General features: G+C 44.4%; 4 protein-coding genes across 6 annotated transcripts; 2 read left to right on the forward strand and 2 right to left on the reverse strand.

Annotated features, from left to right (window-relative positions):
• Positions 1-152: 152 nt before the first annotated feature.
• On the reverse strand, positions 153-7396 carry aasdh (aminoadipate-semialdehyde dehydrogenase). The gene is made up of 14 exons (XM_037115949.1): positions 7045-7396; positions 6797-6917; positions 5577-5854; positions 5306-5498; positions 4989-5230; positions 4800-4906; positions 4537-4709; positions 3929-4253; positions 3721-3839; positions 2964-3633; positions 2715-2878; positions 1357-1482; positions 1138-1269; positions 153-663 (listed from the first exon to the last, which is right to left on the reverse strand). The coding sequence occupies exons 1-14, from the start codon at positions 7284-7286 to the stop codon at positions 262-264; spliced, it is 3294 nt and encodes a 1097-aa protein (XP_036971844.1). The 5' UTR covers positions 7287-7396; the 3' UTR covers positions 153-261.
• A 451-nt stretch (positions 7397-7847) lies between these two features.
• Positions 7848-12074, forward strand: si:dkeyp-117h8.4 (uncharacterized protein LOC572032 homolog). The gene is made up of 9 exons (XM_037115950.1): positions 7848-8029; positions 8149-8212; positions 8703-8758; positions 8847-8880; positions 8973-8998; positions 9080-9152; positions 9244-10731; positions 10820-10862; positions 10946-12074. Exons 1-9 carry the CDS (start codon positions 7952-7954, stop codon positions 10956-10958), a joined length of 1875 nt encoding a protein of 624 aa, XP_036971845.1. The 5' UTR covers positions 7848-7951; the 3' UTR covers positions 10959-12074.
• Positions 11907-22209, reverse strand: ppat (phosphoribosyl pyrophosphate amidotransferase). Of its 2 annotated transcripts, XM_037115953.1 has the most exons (11): positions 21630-22206; positions 16536-16602; positions 16039-16245; positions 15726-15838; positions 15234-15379; positions 14976-15048; positions 14702-14853; positions 14432-14559; positions 14102-14323; positions 12811-12931; positions 11907-12703 (listed from the first exon to the last, which is right to left on the reverse strand). In XM_037115953.1, the coding sequence occupies exons 1-11, from the start codon at positions 21755-21757 to the stop codon at positions 12531-12533; spliced, it is 1530 nt and encodes a 509-aa protein (XP_036971848.1). In that variant the 5' UTR covers positions 21758-22206; the 3' UTR covers positions 11907-12530. The 2 variants fall into 2 exon arrangements, with proteins under 2 accessions (XP_036971848.1, XP_036971849.1); XM_037115954.1 differs by lacking the exon at positions 16536-16602 and having other exon boundaries at positions 21630-22209.
• Positions 16621-21550, forward strand: LOC119029246. Of its 2 annotated transcripts, none has more exons than XM_037115951.1 (6): positions 16621-17474; positions 17711-18193; positions 18298-18357; positions 18620-19240; positions 20056-20133; positions 20429-21550. In XM_037115951.1, the coding sequence occupies exons 1-6, from the start codon at positions 17090-17092 to the stop codon at positions 20599-20601; spliced, it is 1800 nt and encodes a 599-aa protein (XP_036971846.1). In that variant the 5' UTR covers positions 16621-17089; the 3' UTR covers positions 20602-21550. The 2 variants fall into 2 exon arrangements, with proteins under 2 accessions (XP_036971846.1, XP_036971847.1); XM_037115952.1 differs by having other exon boundaries at positions 16621-17423.
• Positions 22210-22342: the final 133 nt, after the last annotated feature.

Below are 22342 nucleotides of genomic sequence, written 5' to 3' on the forward strand. Positions count from 1 at the left end.
CGCAGTGTTATATGTAACAAGGAAAATGTTTGGTATTATTTGCACTTTTTTTTGTCCCACTTAGAGATATTCATGAGAAAAATTCTTAAAGAGACACAAAATGTTATGAATAATGTAAATTAAATACTGATGTCTGAACTGAGAGCGTGGTCTCATTATTTCCGCTGAACTTTTAATTAACGTTGGTTTCCCAAAGCTCTGCTCTGACACAGATACAAAAGTCATCAGTGTTTATTATAAAATCAGTACAAAAATGCGTTTTTATCCCTCTGTTTCTTCTTTGAGAGTCAGTTTTAAACAGTACACGTAGTCATTGCGGCACCCGACGACGAGGGAGCGCCTCCACACCACCGGGGATGAAAACAGCTCCCCAGGCAGAGTGAAGGAGGCCAGCTTCTGTCCGTCCAGTCCGTCCAGGATCCACACCGCGCCGTCTGTGGACGCCACGGCCACCAGAGTCCCCGTCCTGCCCGCAACGGAGCCGTCGAACACACACGGACTGGAGTACACCTTCCCCGTGGTCTGGAAAGTCCAGACCAAAGAGCCGTCGGCACAGTTCAGACAGTACAGGCGGCCGTCGTGCGATCCACACAGAACTCTCTGCTGGTCCGGCGTGACGCACGGAGAGGAGAAGACGGGTCCTTTTGTTAAAAACTGCCAAACCTGCAGAGAAGAAAAGAGGCACACGCTGAAATATGACAGCTTTTTAAAATATCTTTGGCTGTCCTTGGTGGTGGCAACAGAAGGTGCAGTGTTTGGACTCCCAAAATTCTACTCTTGTCAGAAACACGACAGCTGTGGCTCAGATGTAGAGCCAGCGTCTTGTCATTGGAAGGTCGCTGGGTCGATTACCCTAGTCTGCATGTCGAAGTGTCCTTGGGCAGGATACTGAACCCCAAACTGCTCCTGATGTGCCGGTTGGCAACTTGCATGACAACCACCATCATCAGTGTATGAATGTATTTATGAATTACTGTAACTTTGGACAAAAGCATCTGATAAATGTAGTGAGGAGAGTTGGAGAAAACAGTGCATCATTTCCTGTGAGTTGACTTGTGTCAACATGAATAATTTGACGGTCGCGCAAATTACTTTTTAAAAAATACGACAACTCGGTGCACGGTGGATGTTTCTCACCAGCTCGCCTGCGTCGCTGAGGCAGCAGATGTTCCCGTCCACCGAGCCGATCATCACGTGGCCAGAGGAGCCGTTCGGTGACGAGAAGAACGGGACGTCTCTGCGGTGCGACCACAGGACCTCTCCGCTGTCCTGAGACCAGAGACGCGCTCATCAGACAGCGAAGTGCAACAACATGAGCGAACAAAGATGACGAAGGTTGTTATGCTCCGTACTCACAGGGTGGAGACACAGCAGATGACCCCCCAGTGAAGCTACATACAGCTGCCTGAGGGAGGCGTTGAGGCACGGGGAGGAAAACACAGCTCCACCCCCACAGTGACGCCTCCACACACACTGCTCCACCTAAAAAACACAGAGCACACAGTATACATTGATTTATTGGTTTGGGTTAGATAACAAATATTAGGAGGAGTACATGAGTGTAGCTCAGGAGCCTGACAATTTATTAAAGACAATTAATTTCTATTTAACACGTAAAAGGCTGACTGATGGACCAGAAAACATGATGAATAAAACAGGTGATAAAAATTCAATGAAACCTTATAAACAAGGTGGAAATCACAGCCCATGTTTCAGAGAACAAATAGCACGTGTCCTTCAGGACCGCAGTTGTGGTCATAAAAGAACTTGTAAATTGTTCTGCGGGGCATCTTGTTCTGTTCCTGTTTTACAATACAGCTGTTTCCCCAAACATAGAACAGCATCAAACCAAAACTTTAAAAGTTTCCTGCAAACCCTCGAGGGAGATTCTCGTGGGAAAAAAACAACACAGATTGTTTTTTTTCCAGACACAGAATCAACACTTTCTGACCTTTAACACAAACTGAACATGGAGCACTTTGTGGTGCATTTGTAGCAGCGTTGTGTCACTTTTTGCAGCACAGCCATTCTCACTATTTTACAGTTTGTTGACAGACAACGTCAGTGTGTCGGTACAATGAGAGGCGAACTACACAGCAAAGCACGTGTTTATAGTTTGGAGTATTTTGTGAACAATGTGAGTTTTTTGTTTATGTATTTGGGGCTTGGGTTTTTCTTTTATCTGGTTCATCTGGTTGGAAAAAAAAAAAAGAATAATAAAATTGATTTGTTGCATGTGGCGAGTTAACAGTTCCCACATGTGACGTGCTGAGAAACCGTAGAGAGGCCGCCGTTGTTTGATTCCAAAATAAAAGTTTTGAACGAGACATCTTAAGCTAATTTTCAAGTTCATAATGTTATTTTGGGTAACCACTAGAATATGTTTACATGCTTTAACGCACAAAAAAACACATCAGTTTTCTCACACTGTATTCTGTTCAGTGCCTCCCCCCTCCTGAATACCCAGTCGCTCCTCTGATTGGTCAGCTCACACCCGCCTGAGCCAGCACAGCTGTGATAAATCTATTCTGACGTGACAAAGTGTGCAACATGGTGACGTGGTGACGTCGAGAGCTGTTTTTTCTGTGGGAGAGAGGAGCTTCTGATGGAGCTAAAGATCTTTCACCTCTGCAAGAATCTATAAAACACACTGGAGGAAAATAGAATAAAGAAAAAACACAATAGGTCTCTTTTCAAATATTGATCGCACTCACCTCTGGATTCATGGCGTAAACGTGCCCATCGTGTGAGCCCACTATCACCAGACCTGTGAGGGGATCCACAGCAGGACAGCTCTTCACAGCGTCCCCCGTCTTAAACACCCACCGAGTCTTCCCGGACGCAGCGCACAAGAAATACACACAGCCGTCGTAGCAACCTGAAACAACAAAAACTAATTCTTAAAAGGCCGATAACATACGGTCAAATGTGTTCACAGAGCACTAGAAAGCTCTGACACTGACCTACAACCACGAGGCTCCCGCAGCGAGACACAGCTGCCGACGCTTCGATTCTGTCTCCGAGAACTCGCTCCCACAGAAGACTCCCGGTGGTCAGGTCTAAAGCCTGGATCCTGTGAGAGTGGGAGCCGATGAACACCGTCGTTGTACCTTCGTCTGACCTCTGATCGTTTCTGCTTTGCACTAGAAGAACCGGGGACGCGTCCACACACCTGCCTGTGTCTGAGGACCAGCTCAGACTGAGGCCCAGAGCACCAACACAGCGCGCATCGGCCTGGAAGCTTGTATGTGTCTCTGGATTTCTGAGCTTCAGGTCCGTCTGCCCACCTGCTCGTCTTATAACTTTAACAGCCCACATCTCCTCTGCAGCTGTGGACTCGGTGCGCTCTCTCTTCGCTGGTGCCACAACAGGAGCATCATTCAGGCGTTTCCGGGCCTCGGGCAGCGCTGACCGGCTGTTGTCCAGCGGCAGAGTCAGCACGACCCTCGCAACATGGCGCAGAACATCAGAGAAGGTCCCGTCAAGTAAAACCTCCAAGAGCTCCGGTGACTTTACGCCCACAGCTGTGAGGATGTCCTCGCAGAGGTGCAGCGCCTTCAGAGAGTCTCCTCCGCTCAACACGAAGTTGGATTCCTCATCGACGGTCGCATCTTTGGGAAGACCGAGAGTTTCCTGTTGACAGATAATAGAGTTAAGAAGCGTTCAAGAAACAAACTGAGTCAGTGTCAGTAGTTATACTGTGATTATGTAGTGGAATACCTGCCACAGTGACAGAAGCGTTTGCTTTAGTTTGGTGACGTCTGTCCGTGAAGAATCACACTCTAAGTACCGTCTCTGCCTCTGGTATATGTTCATCAGCGCCTCCATGTCTACTTTTCCTGCCATAAAACAAACATACGGATAACTGAAACCAGTCATGGAACCAAACCCTCCTCAGGGACGGCTGTGTGTGGACGGCTATGCTCACCATGAGGAGTCAGACATAAGGCCGGCACCGGCACCAGCGTGTCTGGAACGCTGTGCGACGGCAGCAGCAGGGACAGCTGGCTCAGGATGAGTCCGCTCAGATCTCCATCTGCAGCGTCAGTCTCCTCCTGGCGGCGCCTCGCAGAAGAGGGGAGGCCTTCGCGACGCTCGGCCGCGGGTGTCTGTTCCGCGTGCTGCTGCACAGATGTGAGAGGAGAATCTGCTCTCTGGTCTCCAGATGTGGACGTCACGACAAAGGCGAGCAGCCGCGAGCCTTCGTGCAGCCCGACGGCGCAGGCCTCCACCTGAGGCAGGCCCAGGATGATCTGTGGGAGCAGAGACACAATAATATGTACAGCTGGTTATTTTACATTTAGTGTAAACCTTTTAACTTCAAGCCCCAGTGTTTAAAGACACAATCGATCTTTCTGTCTTTCAGATAATATAAATAATACTGGGATCTGGGTGTACTTATTGATTATTGTTGCTACAACTCTTTCCTTCTTGTCTTATCTCATTTATTGTATTTGAGCAATTCACATTTTTATATTCTTGTGTTTCATGCATCTGGGATTGGACCGGGTTATGGTTATAATAAAAGCATCTTACTTGCTGCAGGCTGTCCAAGTTGACCCGCTTGCCGTGGCGTTTGATAAGCCGGTCTTTCCGTCCCAGGTAGTGCAGCTGTGTGTCTCTAACGTTCACCCAGTCTCCAGTGGCTCTCATCGTCCCGGCGATAACGGTCTCCTCGTCATCCAGGAGACACACTCTGTCCTCCCCTCCTGCACCAACGATCGTAAGGGATTTATGTGAATTTTGTCAGCTGAAAATCAGATTTGTACGCATGTGTTTGTCGATGAGATCGTTCTCACCTATGAACACCTGTCCCTCTCCCTCTGTGACGACACGGCCATGTTCGTCTCGCACTTCCACCGCTGTGTCCATCAGGGGAGTCCCAAGAGGCACCGAGGACGCCGAGCTGAAAGACACATCATGTTTACTTGACTGCAGCTTGATTAACAAGAACATTCAATAAATCATTTTAGGCAGGAAACACTCACTTGTTGCTAGACTTCAGTACAGACTCTGGTATTTCGTAGAGGCAGGCCCAGCAGGACACTTCTGTGATACCGTAGATATTAAAAATCTGAGTTTTATTGTCCTCGTGCCTCCAGCTCCTCAGCAGAGCTGGCGAGGGGCAGGCCTCTCCGCCCAGAGCCAACACCCGCAGCGAGGAGCCCGGTGACAACACTTCCTGTTTTAGGATACGGTGGCCGAAGCGGACGAGCAGCGTCGGCGTGACCTGTGGAAAGAAGGAAACACCACGTTTTAGTGAGCAGAAAGTCCTCCAAGACAAGCACCGTTCCCTCCCACTTGCCTGCAGGACAGTCGTCTTGTGGTCCGTGAACAGGAGTTGAGCCAGTCGACGGGGCATCTTCTTGACCACAGTGGGGATGATGAGGAGCTGAGCCCCGGACGACAAGGCCAGGAACATATCCACCACGGAGGGGTCAAAGGTTAAAGGCGAGGCGAGGAAAACCAGATCGTCTGCGCTCATCTGGAACAAAGATCTGAGCCGAGCGAATCAAATGTGTCAAATATCACGTCTCAAAATGACATTACAGAGACGAAAATGTACAAAAACTCACCTCAGATGCAGGATGTTGGGGAGTATGCACTTGTGTGGCACCCTCACGATCTTTGGAAGGCCAGTGGTTCCAGATGTGTGCAGCACATACGCCAAGTCTCTCTGCTCGTCCTCCTCGAACACGGCAGCTGCTTCACGGAGAGCAGCACCACCTGCTGACTGAACTCCAGCTTGTTCTGCTCCTCCCTTGTGCTGGACTTTTACCACGGTTAGTCTGAACTTTGGCAAAACCACACAAACCTCCACAGATGTGTGTTCGACCAGAGCAGCCTGGAATCTCTTGATGGGAGAGAGAAGGTCCGTGTGAATATTCATACAGAGGAAAAACAACGAACATCTGACTTTATCGGATAAAAACATGCTGTATAAACTATAATTCAACATACGCAGATTTCTGATTGCACTCAGGCTTTTGATGCATTTGTAGAAAGGCTGTAACTGATGATTATTTTCATTAGCGATTATTTTCCAGATTATTTTTATGATTAGCTGATTATTCATTTAATTCCTAGAGGCCAAAGTCATCTTATGCTTGCATCTTTGTCCAACTAGCAGTCCAAAACTGAAAGAGTCATTATTTATCACCATAAATGACAAAAAAAGACACAAAGTAAGTAGCCACATTTAAGTAGCCTTTACCTTGAAATGTGACTGAAATGATGAATGGACTGTCAAAATAATTGCCGATTCTTTTGTTTCAATCCACTGAAAAATATACTAACTAATCTTTGCAGCTCTACTTTTATGGTTGGCTTTTTTCCAGCAGTAGCCACTGTTAGTGGCGGAGTCCGCCTCTCCAGCACTGGATTTAAATTGCCTTCGCACAAATGCAGGGTTCTCAGGAAATGATGCCCTCATGTAATCCAGTGCGATTTTCATAACTTTCCTTCGAACAAATAATACTTCATCCGACTACTTTTTACAGCTCTGATCCATACCACGTTAATATGATTTATTCAAGGTTAAGTGAGTGCTTGTGAGGGAATTTGCCCCACTAAAGTACAATCACATGTTAAATTGTTCCTGGATTACCAGATCTATTATATTTCATGTTGTGCTCACATCATGCATATTGTTAAATAACGTGTTTAACCACAAACACATAGTCCAGAAAATCAGTGGTTACAGAAAGCAGGAAGTCTTAAAGATTTTTGATCAAATATTGCATTTACACAGTTAGTCTTTAACATTAACAGATTAGCAAAGCCTGAAATATTCTACCTGCAGGACGTCAGTCTTCACAGCACAGTACTGGAGGTGACACCGGGTCATGACTCTGGCTGAGAGGAGTCCTGGAGCTTCTGGGTCCAGTGGGACATAAGCAGCAGGTGACTGCAGGATCCTGCAAGGCAACATGGTACAGATCTTCATACTACACAGACAATCAACATGACTCATTTGATATGACACTGGAAGCTATTCAGGCCACATACACTGTATTAATTTACTCGTGACTACAGTGAACTCACCCCAGAATCCAGACAGGTATGAACAAATCATCGCCACAGCACAGCCCAATCACGCCGTTATTGGACGAGCAGTTCTTCCGCAGAATAAGAGCGAGTTCACCTGCCAGTTCGACCAGCTCTCTGTACAGCAGGGACACCGCCGGGCTCTCCGAGGCGGCCCCGCCGTCATATGTCACTGCTGCCCGGTCGGGGTGCAGAGAGGCGGCGGCGGCTACGAGCTGCTGCAGCGTCCGAGCGGCCATACTGACGTTTTAATCCACATGAATGATGGTTTGTTTACATCCAGTGCAGACCCGTGGCTGTGTGAGGGAGTCTCACGTTAGACATACTGTTTGTCGCGTGGAGATGACGTTTCAGACAGCCATGAGTATTTCACTTGCTACTATAATACTCGTTCACCCCGATGTCGTCAAATCTTTGGTATTATTATCAGGCATAACAACGGTAACGGACCAAAAAACATAGCATTTTAGGGGTAATTGTTTTTCTGATTTGTCGAAACAGATTATCGGGACAAGATTGTGTGTTTCAGGCACGTGTATGATGTTTTATGTGTCAACAAATTTCTGTCGAGTTATTGTTGTTACACGACATTATGCTGACATAGGGCACATCCCCCTTTTAATATGATTTACACAGATGTTTGACTCCGCACTAGATTATTCAAACCTTGGTGTTTATATTTTATTTGCGACGTTTTGAATTTTAATCGACTTCTAACTTTTTATCTTTGAAAGTATAATTTCCCAGCAGAATTGAATGCACCGTACGCTTCCTGTCCAATCATCTGTCTTTATTTTGTGACGAAAGAATTTTGAACTTTAAGCGCCGTGTGTTTGGACCCGTTAGCCTGCCACTTCCATCATCTATCAACAACAAGAAAAAAAAAACGTGTTTTGTGTGAAATATGGACCTGTTTTTAAAAGACCAACTGCAAAGGAATAGCCTTGCCTTCAAAATGTCACTGGACCGAATCGCAGAAAAGGTGTGTTGATGAAAATATCGGCACTGTTAGCATGAAGTAGCTAACGTTAGCTTACGATGAGTTAAACTGTAAATATGTGATCAACTGAGTTTGCTTAACGTACTTCTGCCCTTCAACAGTACTCAAAGCCTCAGTACCAACACGGGGGGATGGAGGTGGACATCAACAACATAAATTTCCGAGGTAAGTGACTACAAAGCGATCTGAACGCTGTTTCTGCCACTTTTATGAAACAAGAAACTGTCACTGTAACATGACGTTAACGTTAGCTAACGATTGACGTTAATGGCGTGTGGAAATATAGCGTTACAGTATAAATGAGGTCATAACACAAACACGCAAATATTTATTTTTTCCCTAATTGAATAAACAAGCTGGTGGAAAATGAGGTGGCAGGGTCCGCCACATAAACATTTTCCCTTTAAGCCCAGTTTGTTTATTCAGTCATGAAAACAAAGAGAGTTTGTTTGTTTAGGTGGAGATCTCTCTTCTGAATAAAATGTCTTCCCCAAAACTACATTAATAAATTCTGGAGGTATCTTTATTTTGCATTATACTTTTTGCATCCACTGAATTTAAACAGCCAGTCAGTGATATTCTTGTCTCTGCAGTTCAGTAGTTGTCATGTGGTCTCATTGTGTGTTATTTCTCCCGACTTTTTGTTTTGATGAAGCCCTTGAAGGCTACATGCAACAGTCAAGAATGGAGATGAACAAGCTGGAATCACAGGTTTGTGTCGCCGTAACAATACCCTGTCTGAATTCAGATGATAAGTTTATGTAAAGCGGTTCTGATGGAACATTTCTCCCCTCCTCAGAGCCTGACAGATGTGAGAGACGACTCCTTGAGATGTAAGTATCCAGAACTTCAAACCAGAGCAGAGACTCACAGGAATGTTTAAAGGTTGTGTGTATATTAATCTGAATACTTTTGTCCACCACAGACCAGGACATTACAGGAGACTCTCAGGTAAATGTGCTGTATTTATTTCAACATTTCTGTCCTGACATTCTTGTATATATCAAGTTAATCGAGGTTTATTTACAACAGTTGGACTTCACGTATGAAGATGGTGACGCAGTGGAGAGTTGTGTTTCCTCTGCTCAGTTCTTGGAGAATCCTGGTAAGACCATGAACGCAATAGGCACAACTTTAAACCGTAAAATGGCAGAAGCACCGGTCATATAACTTTTTCTACCCTTTGCGTCCTACAGAGATGGCTTCAAGTCACACAACTCATCTGACCGTGAGCTCGTTGGATGAGACACAGAGGAGCCTTTCTGAGCTCCTGCCTGAGGACCTCGATGAAGACCTCGAAATGTCTCTGAGAAGTCACGGCAGCTCTCTGGTGGACCTCTACCCCAGCATGATCAGTCGAATAGGGAAGGCCTGGCATCGACAGCACGTCTCCGATGCCGCTGGCTCGGTGCTGAAGAGGTACCGCAGATGGCGACAGAAGCCGAACAGAAGCGTTAATAACACCTTCGTCGTAACGCGGAGACGGGGCGATCCAAATAAGACAATCAGCAATACGCTGCTCAATGAGACTTTGAACAGCCCTGTGAAAATCCAGTACCTGGAGGCTGATGCTACCCCTCGGTCTCCCTCGATGAAAATGACCAGTGCGAATGATTGGCAGACACATCATCAGTCTCCCAGGAGGATGAGAGGCTCACAGCACCAGCCTGTCCTCGTCATGGACTTCTCTGATTCCTCTGAGACCTATAAACCGAAAGATTTCTCGCTAAATGAGACTTTTGATGTGTCAGAACAGCCGTTCGCTTACGCTGTCAGCCCCTCACGACCTTTCTATCCCACGGCAAAAGCATCCTTAGACCTGTCTCTCAGGTCAAAAAGACTGTCTCTCGCTGCACCCTCACCGCAGACTGATGTTTGGTCCATGTGTGCATCACAAGAGAGACAAGACATCTATCGTTCCCCAGTCAGGAAGAGTCCCTTAAAAGCAAGAATGTTAGCCGGCCTCATTAGATCACCGTTCTCCAGAAGCCCCAGTGCACAGTCTGTGGAAAGTGTTTCCAGAGTGCCCACGCGGCGCAGATCCTTGTCTACATCCCTCTCCTCTCCACTCAAGCCAACTGTGCAACCAAGGATGCTTTACGCTCAAGACTCCCATCGTCCCCTGCAGCCACAGCTGCCCTCACCTCAGTCAGCAGCAGGAGAACGCCACAGGCTCCGTCGGCATCTTTCCTTCGACTCCTCCATCCTACAGTCGACCCATGTCTCCTACTTGCCGAAGAAAATTGACGAGGACTTTATAAAACTCTACCACAAGTTTGTCTGCCAAGACAAATCATCTCCCTTTAAGGGGGCTCTGTGCCGTTACTGCGCTAGAAGCTCCGAGGCCAGCAGAGGCCACTCTTCCTCAGCTCTGGCCGCCCTCGCCTTGTCACCACACCGCTCCCTCCTGAGGAAACGCCACAGGGTGATGAGCTGGGACTGCCATCCCCAGTCGAAACGCCCCAGGGACGAGTATTCCTCGCCGGGGTCCAGACGCCATCAGATGCTGAGGTGCCGTCTCTCTGCGTCTGAAAATGAGCTGTCTCAAGATCGCTTCTCCTTCAGCCCGAGTAAACGCAGCCTGTTTCAAAGATACAGCAGCCAGCAGCGCTCAGCAGACCCACATCAGGAGACCTGGATGAGTCGAGGCCGCGATTTATCTGCAGCTGACTGTTCCAGCCTGGGTGAGCTTCTTCTTTAAATGATGTCCTGCTTTTCAAAATGCTGAATACTTCATCAGGTTCCTTTTAATCATAATTATTCATTCAACAGGAAGTTCACTTGAAAGCAACATGACCTACAGCCGATCCCCGAGGTAATTTATGACACATTCAGTACAGTATTGGTCCTACAGCATTACCTGTGTAATAACTCTCTTTTCCTCCCAAACTTTTGCAGAAAATGGTGGTGAACAGGGAGAACAACAGCCTGTCCTCAAACAAGTATCGCTGTGGGCAACTACTGTCATGTAGCAAATATCAGTATGTAGCAGCGTGAGGTTTCTGATACAAATGTTGGTGTAAATTACACGTGACAATCAAAAGGGAAGCAATTGTGTCCCTCAGCTGGCGTGAGCAGCATGAGCTCAGGAAATGATTTTAAACTGCAACTTTTGTGACATGTTAAAGGAACACTTCACCCAAAAATGAAAAATCAGTCATTTACTTCACATCTTCGTGCAGATGGAAAATCAAGTGAAGTTTCATAATCCACAAAACTGGAGCAACAAAGAAATAAACAGCATTCTTCTAATCATTTCAGCATGTTCGGCAAAATCCAAATATCTAGAAGCCCGGAGATCCTGAATTTAATTGATAAGACGTTATTTATGCCATAAACGTGCAGCGGAGCTCTTACACCCTCTTCAGACAGGGTGGGTGCTAACGCTTTAGCTAAGTAGCTGCGGTAAAATTTGGGTTTGAAAATGGTGTAAATCACGTCTTTTCAAATCAGTTTCAGATCTGAAGGCCATTCCATGTTCTTTTTTTCATTTTAAGACAAGTCCCCATCTAGTTGTTTAAAAAAGCTGCTTTTCTGTGAAGCAGAAATGTTCTGAGGAATAAGAAACTATACCTAGCTTTCAAGGCACGGGGATGGGTAAATGACTCAATTTTAATTAATGAGTGAACTTTCCCTTTAAAGATATAAATGGTCATGGCTTGGGTTCCTCTTTTTAATGTTATGTTTTTTTGTACATTTGATGCCATCTGTGAAGTGTGCATGACTGTGGGTTGCACCCTTGGATGTTCAATAACTAAATGTTAACAGTGTAATGTTTATTTTTAATACTTGTTCATTATTAAAATGTAATAATTGTATATTGTGTCATGTGAAAATGAACTTTCTGAAGAAAAATGAATTCTTAATGCAGTTTCTGTTTATTTAACTTTTCAAATATATTCATGTAATGCTCAAAGTTAAGAAACCCAAAAAAAATATTCCAAACAGCCACACTCAAAAGAGGTCAAGTTAAAGGTAGAAAAGTACACTTGTTAAGGAAAATAAAGACAATTTCATGTTTTGGTCACCAGCCTTGTGCGTTTTTTTTTCTGACTGTGGTTCAGGCTTGGAATGTGAAACTATGTTTTAAGATTTTATGAAAATACATTTACAATCTTCAAAAGCATCTGTGTTGTGTGGTCAGACATGCAGCAGTAATCAGGACGTAGTAAACAAACACTAGACTGCTAAGTCACTGCAGCTAGGAGAGACAGCAACCACTGGAGGTCATCAAGAGCAACATTTTCAACTCAAGTGAGATCGAGTGGATCTAAACATGATAAAGACAATCTAAAGAGAAATTATAAAGTAGTGGTTGCATATTAAACACATCTCTTCTGTCCCTGACAACAATACTGAGATGTTGGACCACACTGTTTCCACGTTACAGAGAACATATTCACATGTATCTGCTTTTGGAGCTTGCAGTGAATCCACAGTGTGGCTCCTGTAACGATGAGCGGTCTTGGCGTTGGAGCACCAGTTACCACTCCAGCTCCACTGGATATTTCCCAGTCAGGCAGGCTGTGCAGTGGCCCACTCTCTTGCTGGACTTGTTACTGGAGCTGATCATCTTGTCGTTCTGGATGGAGGTGATTCCCTCCTGGACTGCTGATACCAGGCCCTCCACAGACAGATACTTGACGCTGTCGGCACCTGCAGGACACGGTCATGTGTTATTACCGACTATAAAGCCACAACGAGGAAGTGAGATCGAGGGACACCGACTGAACATTGAGATGTTCTGCCACATTAGTCCTTACCAATGTATCCAGCAATGTCCTGAAACTCGGGCTTGTTGGCGATGAGCTCCTCCTTGGTTGGAATATTGATGCCCATGTAGCAGGGGTACCTGATGGGAGGAGAAGCCACCCTGATGTGGACCTGTGGAGGAGAAAATACTTTATCATGACGTGTTTACAAAAATGACAGATATAATCTTCTTAACCCCGTTTCAGAAATAATCTCTTATAAAAAAATGCAAATCACATGACTGTTTAAGCACACATGTATGAAAACGTATACTTGTTGATTGCTTAGTTGTACAAAATACTGATGTAGAATTATTTATTTTTACCTCAAAATAGCAGCTTAGACGTTATACTAATGGTTGGGGGATTCAAAATAGCACAAAATGTAAATGTCTACAAAATGCTGCTTTAATGATGAGGCATCTTCACTGCACTTCACAGAAACCTTACGGATAATGTTATTTTCTTTCTTTCGTTTTTAAAATGTCAACAGCCAGATTTGTAACTCTCTTCCATTAGTGTCCTTTCAGTGTCTGTATCTCTCTAAATGTAGATATTACATCCATTCTGTACAAATGTGCAAACTAATATACTCCACACTATCATAACACATACTCCAGAGTTCATATTAGCCAATGATAAATGTGTGACATCATTTCCAAAAGTGTCTGTTTGTCGTATTTCTGAATATCTTCACGCTTAAAGGAGTTTTCAAAAATGTCCTTATTTTCCAGTAACCTAAAACGCTGTTTACATGTATAAATGGGCCAAAATGCCTAGTAAAACTGTTTAAGAGGTACATGTGTATGTCTGGACAGGGTCTTCCTTGTCTACTCGACATTGCTGTCAACATGCTGCTCTGATTTATTACAACAAAGTGAACCTTCACTGTGATCAATCAATCAATCAATCAATCAATCAATCAATCAATCACCTGCTGGACTGAGTCGCACAGTTTAAACGGCTGGTTCACTCATTAAGTACGTTTCCTTTATTGTACAATTTAGTGTGCACACTCAGATGCAGTGCAGATGCTTTTTACTGCAGGCAAACTGGGGTGCCTCTATTATAAAACACAGCAGGGAACACTGGCTTATTTTTGAATCATTTATGAGCCTTCAGGAGGTAAAAATATTCAGTCAGTCAATCACAAGACAGAAGCAAGACCAGAGGAATATCAGAATGTAATTTTGTGTAGCATGAATGTTTTCTTTCTACCTTCATGTCCTTTTTATCATCTCCCCTCAAAATTATCTTGCAACCCTTTTTAAGCAGGAGCGTGTAACATCCATAGTCAACACACCTCAGTCGCACCAGCTTCCTTCAGCAGTTTTATAATGGGGGAGATGGTGTTGCCTCTGACGATGGAGTCATCAATTAACACCACTCGTTTTCCAGCAAAGTTGTCTGTCAAGGCTCCAAATTTCTTGGCGACTCCCAGCTGCCTTAAGCGAGTATTTGGTTGAATGAACGTTCTCCCAACATAGCGGTTCTTACACAGAACTTCGATATAAGGCAGCCCAGACTGTGAGTGGACAAGAAGAGGAGAACCAGTGAGGACAGAGACCCATCAGGAGGTGAGTGTATTACAGCATTTCATCACAGAGTTGGAGCAGACAGCTTGTAGACTGACCTGCTGAGCGTAGCCCAGCGCAGCAGGAGTTGCAGACTCTGGCACAGTGCTGACCACGTCTGCGTCTGTTGGCGCCTCGATGGCTAACTGCCGACCGCAGCGTTGCCTGACAGTATAGACCATCTGCCCTGCAGCACACAGGAACACAATACTGAACATGCAATACAGCCACCTAGAAAAAGCATGTCAATTTTTTATTAAAAAAACAAAAAAAACAAAACAAAAATAAAAACAGTATTCCAGAAGCTGATCAATACTCATTATTCAAACCTTCAAAAATTGAGTCTGGTCTGGCAAAGTATACATATTCAAAGATGCAGAAGGCAGGGAGGTCCCCCTCAGGACGAGGGACAACACTCAGAGTCTTGATTCCATGCCTGGATATCTGGACTATCTCTCCTGGCAACACCTCTCTGTAATACCTGAGCACCAGGAAGGACATGAAAATGGTCATCACCCACAACACTTCCTTCCATTTTAATGCAAAAGATATTACAACTGTGGTAAAAAATAAATAAATAAATAAAAAAAATAACTGACTGACCTGGCACCAATAGACTGGAAGCTGCAGGACTCTGATGACACAACCCATCCCTCTGTGTCCTCCTCTCCATCACCTGAGCAAAAGGTCAAACATTGACGTTAATAATCAACCAGCTTACACATCTGACCTCTGACAAAATCAAAGGCTGGCTTGTGACATAAAATAGTCTGGCCTGAGCACTGATTAACCACTCATGAGGCCTCCATCTTATCAGTAGTAGAAATTAGGTTTGTTCAAGGACAAACATGATGACGATACCTGAACTGTGCAGTTTGGAAATGGGAACAAGCCGTCCAATGCAGAGCGGCCGGTTTCCATAAGGGTCGCGTACGGCGTAGATAACATCTTTGAACATCACCAACAGTGAGTACGATGTGGGGGTCTCCATCATCAGGTTTTTAATCCTACAACAGAAAACCAAAAAATAACCCCATATTTGAACAGTATAGAGAAAAGATCGACAACGAAGGACTGTTGTTATTGACGATGAATCTGTTTATTTTCTTGATTAACGGATTATTTGTTTTGTCAAAAAATGTCAGAAATGTTCAAAAATGCCAGTGATTCTCAAAGCACAAGATGACTTGCTTTGTCCAGAACCCAAAGATATTTGAAAGAAGCTATCTTTTCTTCCCTTAAAACCGATTTATTGATTAACAAAACAGTTGGCAAGACAACTATTGATCTGACTCCCTGCAGTTCTAGTTAAGAAAACATAATATTCATGCAGCATCGAATCATCACACTGACCTGGCAACCCAGTCTGGTGCGTCCAGCTCCTCCATGGGTGGAGTCAGTGCCAGCAGTTGTGTGATGAGCTCACTGTCCGAGCTGGTGGAGAGGCCGACGCCATGGCGCATTACCTGCACATCACATTTACATAACTGACTAAGCATACTGCATAAAGAGAAGTTTTATTTCCTGTTATTACACATACAAGCATAACAGTGAATGATTAAAACACATGTCATGCACACTGAGTTGTCATTTAGTTTCCTGTATTCCTGTTAACCACCTACTATAGGCCACTGATATGCACCAAGTTTATTGAGACCATCCGCACCTTTTTCCGCAGTGCATGAGCATTAACCAGCTCTCCATTGTGTGCCACTGCAATCTTGCCATGCAGTGTATCCACCACAAAGGGCTGGCAGTTTTGCAGCTCAGAGATCCCTGTGGTTGAATAGCGTGTGTGACAAATACCGAGGTTACCATAGCGCAGCTTCTGAAGAGCCTCGGGTGGGAAAGCAGTGCTCACTAATCCCATCCCCTGAAAAACAAAAAAAACAAAAAAAAAAGCAAGTGGATTTAGTGAGAGATGTTTTCAGTGACATGGTCTGCGTAAATAACAACACAGGAAATATGCACTACTATGCAGCTATTGTGTGGTAGAGATGGAAACTGGGACACAATCTGAGTGTAATGAAGCGTCATTTGTCAAACTGTGTGTGTCTGTAAGGATGATCATGTATTTATGGCACCCCTTTAAAAAAGCAGCTTAACTCTGTTACCTTTGTTTGAAGAGTGTGAGTTAAAATATGCCTCTGTGTACAATGTTACCTTGTGGGTTGTGTATGTGGGTGGACTGCCTCCATTACATGTGACAAACCCGGCACTTTCCTGACCCCTGAGTAGACACAAACAATCACATGTGAAGTCTAACACATCAGTAAGTACATCAGTGAGAAATGAGCTTCATAGTGAACCATCTCTCAGTCTCTTTCTGCAAGACTCAACGTGAATTATCTTGTTCATTTCTTATAGCCTCGTATGCGCCTTGAGGCAAAACAAACTGGTTTAAATCAGGCACAGTGAAGCAGTCAGGAGGAACAGGAAAAAAAAAGAAAAAAAACAACAACAAAGAAACGTCTGCTTCTCGGCTGAGGAGCTGCCATATAGGGAGAGTCGCCTTGCTGCAGTTTCAGCCTATTTACCAAGCTGCTTCTCAGATTACAGTTGGTCCCGCCTCCTCAGCACACAGCTTAAGCCAGTGGTGAGGCTGCTTTTCTGCATGGAGGCGTTGCTTTCAGGCTTAACCGCCTGGTTGCCTAGGGAACCGGGCAGCAGAGACAGACGGATTGGGGAAAAGAAAGCGTTTCCAGGTCAGCTCAAACATGGAGAGAGGAGCAGAGAGACAAAGAGGAGGTGATAGGGAGGTGGTGGAGGAGAAAGGCTCGGTGGAGAAGCAGTGGGGGGACGCAGAGGTGCTGGCTCTCGTGTCAGTGTGGGACGAGGTGGGAGCTCAGCACGTAGCTGAGAGTAGAGCCACATTTGAGTTGATCTCAGAGCGTCTGAGGAGGCTCAGTGTTGTGCGCAGCTGGTGGGAGTGTCAGGCCAAGTGCAGAAGCCTGGGACTTCAGAGCAGGAAGCCTGACGCAGCAGCAGCAGCAAACTACAGCGCAGGAATGGATGGCAGGCCAGAGGAGGGCTGGGAGGAAGAGGTGGAAGGTAAACAAAGAGCAGTCTACCCTTCCTCAGTCACTATCCCAAGGCAGGAAGGTAAACATAGGTTCAACACCATCTGTAACGCTGATGATCACAACAATGCTCAACACATTTTAGGATTTAATCCAAATAGAGATCAGATAAACAAGCATGTTGAACTAGATTTAGCAGAAAGCTTTGACCTGCTTTAGGCATTTAAAGTCAGATTAGATTAAAGCATTTCGATACAAGCTCCATGTTGTTTTAATCAGACTTGAGCCAAAGATAACAGTGTGTGCATGTGTGTGCAGGTATGGTGAATCGAATCCATCGGGCTCTTCCTTTCACCCCCAGTGTGGAAGAAGGCGGCCGCCACTGGACCGACGACGAGGTGCGAGCGCTGCTGTGCGTCTGGGCCGACCGGCACATTCGAGAGAGCTTGAAGTGCACGCTGCGCAACAAATCCATCTTCCAGGAGATGGCCCGCCAGATGCAAAGAAACTTTGGGGTGGTACGCAACTGGAAACAGTGTCGAACAAAATACAAGAACTTGAAGTACGACTACAAGACAGCGAAAAGCGCTCACGCTGCTGGAGGCAGCAGCGCAGGAGGCCCCGGGAAGTACATGAAGTTCTTCGATGAGGTGGAGGCCATACTGCTGGACCGCGGACTGGAAAACGGGGCCACAGAGATGAAGAAGAAGTTGTACGAGGGAGAGGTGGGAGCAGGGAGGCTACAAACATCATCCCAAACAACAGCCTCAGAAAGTGAAGTTGTGATTGAAATCGATGATGGTATGTATTCAGCCTGAGGTGAAAACAGTAGTTTTGCATTTAAGTCTAACAGAACAATACATTTTTTTATTTGGTGTTTTTTTTTTTTTTTTTTTTATTTTCAGACGACAACAGTGATGATTATGATATGGATGGAGACCTGGAAGGAAAATGGAGAGGATCAGGTATATCAAATTCACAGTGTAGTTTGCAGTATATCAGTGTTTAGTGTCAAAAATATAAATAAATATCAATTCTAAGTACATCTTATCTTAATTATCTTTTCATGAAAATCTTAAATCTTATACCCTCAGCACTGAGTCAATTTTGGAAACATGGTTTTGAGTATTTTTTAAGTGATTATATCCAAGTTATAATTCCAGTACTGTGGCAACACTACAGTATATGTAATCTTTTCTTTCCTTGATCGATCTTTATTCATTCCAGATGCCCATCTAACAATCACAGACCCTTCCAGCTCTGACCAGTTCCACGTGGTCACCGTATCAGACACAGGTCGAAACTGGAGCGACCTGGAGGTGCGAGCGCTAATCCAAGTCTGGTCAGATGAGCGTGTGTGCAGGCAGCTGGAGAGCTCGACAAGAAAGAGAGACATCTTTGTCCAGATCTCCAACAGGCTGATGCAGCAGGGCATTGAACGTGACTGGAAGCAGTGCCACACCAAGTACAAAAACCTCAAGTACCTTTACCGCTCCCTCCAAAGAGGAAAGACTGATGAAGCTGACCGGAGACGAGTTATGAGGTTCTACGATGAGGTGGACGCCATAATGAATCGCACAAGCAACGGCTCATCACATGACCCAGGAGCTGCAGATAACCAGGCAGATTCTGGCAGACTTTCGATGTTGGACGACTGTGAGGACAGTGATCACGTAGATGTGTATTTGACAAAGATGAACTCAGTGACCTCACTGGTGGCAGAGATGGAGGAAAGATCTTCCAGTTCTGGTTCGGTGTCATCTGTAAGTCTCGATGTTATGCCAAACAATGAAGACCCAAGGCTGAACACTGTCAAGGAGCTTCGCCTGGATCAACAGCGCAGATTGAGTGAGCCAATATCATTATTCATTCATGTACAGCACATGTTTTCCTCTTTCTACAATCAATACCAAAAACCATGAGTGTAACCGACAGAAGCAGAAATGCATAGCAGCAAAAAAAAACCTTTGTTTTGACTTTACATCCTCAGTTTCTGTCGTTAATTCACATGGATGAAATGTAAATGTTTCAATTCCTTGAATCCAAGTTATGATCCCCCAAACTTCAACAATTAAGAGAAATATTCAAAAGGTTCGGTTCACCCAAAATAACCAAGAAACGTCATTTTACAACCTGGCTGTGAATAGTTTTTATAGGGAGCATGGTTTGGTCCTAACAATATATGTTCCTTAGTTTTTTCCCTTTTTTCCCTCAAAGTATATCCAGCTACAACTGCAGTACATACGTAAAGGAAGATGATCTTCCAAATATAGTTTACGCAGCGTTTGTGGGCTTATTTGGTCACAGAAATACACCTTTTGATTTTCATAAGGGTTATAAGGTGTGCCTATACTTGTGAGGATAACAAAATGAAAACATGAGGGTCTGTTATTGAACCTTTCACAAAAAAAGGTCTGGACCGTATACATCATCTTATCAAGAGGCATTTGTATCACTCAGACCATTTTATTAACAGGCAACTTAAATAAAAATGTAGAAATGTCAATTAGACAGTTTGGCCACCATCCACAGATCAACAATCAATTGCTAGCTTTGTCACCACAAGTAAGTTTGATGATAGCTAAACGTATCCTTACAATGTTCCGAAGAATATTGAATAGCATTTTTGCTTGAAATCACTGATGGTTTTATTTTCTTTGCAGGCTCCTCTGAAACGAGGCCTGAAAAACAGAGCACCTATTCAGCAAACAGAGGGATGAAGAGGAAAGCTGTGGATCAAGGTCTGAAATGTGCCTCCTCCTGTAATCACTTTGTATGTCACATGAATTGACTGCAGCCTGTGTAATTTCTGAGTCAGTCCCATGATGGAGCCTGATAATTCAATTAAATTATGGATAAGGGTACTGCTGTAACTGCTGACAAAAGGTACATCTCATGATAACCATCAGACCAAAAAAAGAAGATGCTGCTTGCCCAAAAATGTTGTATTATATATATAGTATTAGCACTTTTTGCAAATTTGATAATGTAAGAATAATCATCTGAATTTAAACCTGCATTTGTTCCCATTTTCAGACCCCATACTCCAGACAAGTACAAAAAAAATTGGCACCGATTCTGACTTTGCTGACAAGGCCTGGTTTAAAGAAGAGCAGGACCACATCCCCATAATAAAGATCAACTCAGTCCGATCAATGGCCTCTGATCAATCCCCAGAAAGAGAGGTAATATCTACTAATCCCACCTGACAGATAGTACAATGTTATGCAAGCATGGTAAACTGAAGAACAGGCTGATGGAGAACAGATAAGACATGCTGCTGCTATTTTCTTTTTGACTATTTATCCATTTAAAGGGGCACTATATACTAAAAATTCTAACTCTGTCCCTCATTAATATTGTTAAATAGAAGGAATTCCAATAGTAAATCTGAAATATTTATCTATCCCATATCTGACTCCACAGATAAGGTCCCCAGACCACTGTTTGAAGCTAGAGAGGTGGCAGGGTCCGCCAGAGATAAACACAGTGAAACACAATCAGACTGTGTCGTCAGTGGGTTTGTTCAGTTTATCATGAAATGCAAAGTTTGTTTAGGCACAAAAAACAAGTCTAAATAGATATTTTGTCTCTGATTAAACTACTCAGTGCACATTTAAAGTGTAATCTGAGTATAACTTTATGTACTGTGGGAGGTTTGAAGAGGTATCCCCCCCCCCCCCATTATTTTTTGTACTAATAATATAATTAACTCCATAATGAATGAACCATAATGAAAACGTATTTGTACCTGTCAACCTTTTAATATACTGATTAGGGTTACTTTTATCATTCTCAATTTGGGGGAAACTCTAAAGCATCCCTGATTTTCGTTGTCAGTGTAGCTAAAATCTTTCTAGCTTTAAATCACATTATGCTGGTACACAGAAGTACTGTGTTGCCTCGAGTCACGCGTTTAACAATGCATTTTTTTCCACTGACGCAAACAAATACTTGTGACATAAGCGCTATTTTCTTTACAAATGCGACCATTTCACTTGTTTTTCTGTTTTGCCCGAAGATGACTTGCTAAACTTTTTTTCTCTGACTTGACTCAGGAGTTAAACTTAATACATTTTTGCACCAAAAAAGTAAGTCTGGTTGCCAGTTTGGTCTTTAAAAACTCATCTATGTTGACAACAGTTAACTATTTTTTTTTTTTTTAAAATGGCGTCTTAACTGGCTCATCGTTCGTTTAATTAAAAAAGGTGCTCACGTTACACTTTCCGTAACTTACCTGTGCTGTAACGCCACCAGTCCCAGGCTTAATATCTGAGCCACCTCCAGCTGTGTGGGCCACTCTCCCGCAGCCACACACCCGAAAACCCCGCATTCCTCCCCGATACCGGACTCCTCGAACTCCATCAGCCGCTGCCGGTCGGTCCCGGTTAGTTTGCTCCTCCGCTTCAAGTCCCGTGCCTGGTTGCCAGAGCAATCAGCGCGTGCGTCCCTGAACGCGCGTCAACGGACGAACACGTGCGGTTTTAGGGGCTGAACGTTCGACACAACGTGGCTCGTTAAAACCAAATAAGTTCAGCCGACATTGTTGAAGACGGCTTGAGAAATCACCGACAGAGGCGACGTGGAGATAGGAACTAATCAATAAGCGTTAACGGAAGAAACAGGCCGCCATCACTGTCGTGGCAGAAAATAAACTAATCAAACAACTCCAACTGACGAAACACGTGGTGTTTTTTTTTTTTTTTCTGCGATTAGGAGCCAAACAACTTATGAAACTCAGTCACGCGGCCGATTGTTTCTTCTTGATGAGGTTTTAAGAAAATCAATCTCTCTGTCAAAGAGAAAATGGGGGTAGTTTGAGGATAAACTCCAGAAGAAGAAAAAAAAAAGTTATTGCAAATGTTTGGTGGTGGAGCATCTTCCCCCTCACGTGGTGAGGAATGCGCTGCCGTGATTGGTTGTCTGAAGGAGTGGAAGGGGCGTGATTGG

This window comes from Acanthopagrus latus, chromosome 11 (assembly GCF_904848185.1).
Source record: "Acanthopagrus latus isolate v.2019 chromosome 11, fAcaLat1.1, whole genome shotgun sequence".
Classification (NCBI taxonomy): Eukaryota; Metazoa; Chordata; class Actinopteri; order Spariformes; family Sparidae; genus Acanthopagrus; species Acanthopagrus latus.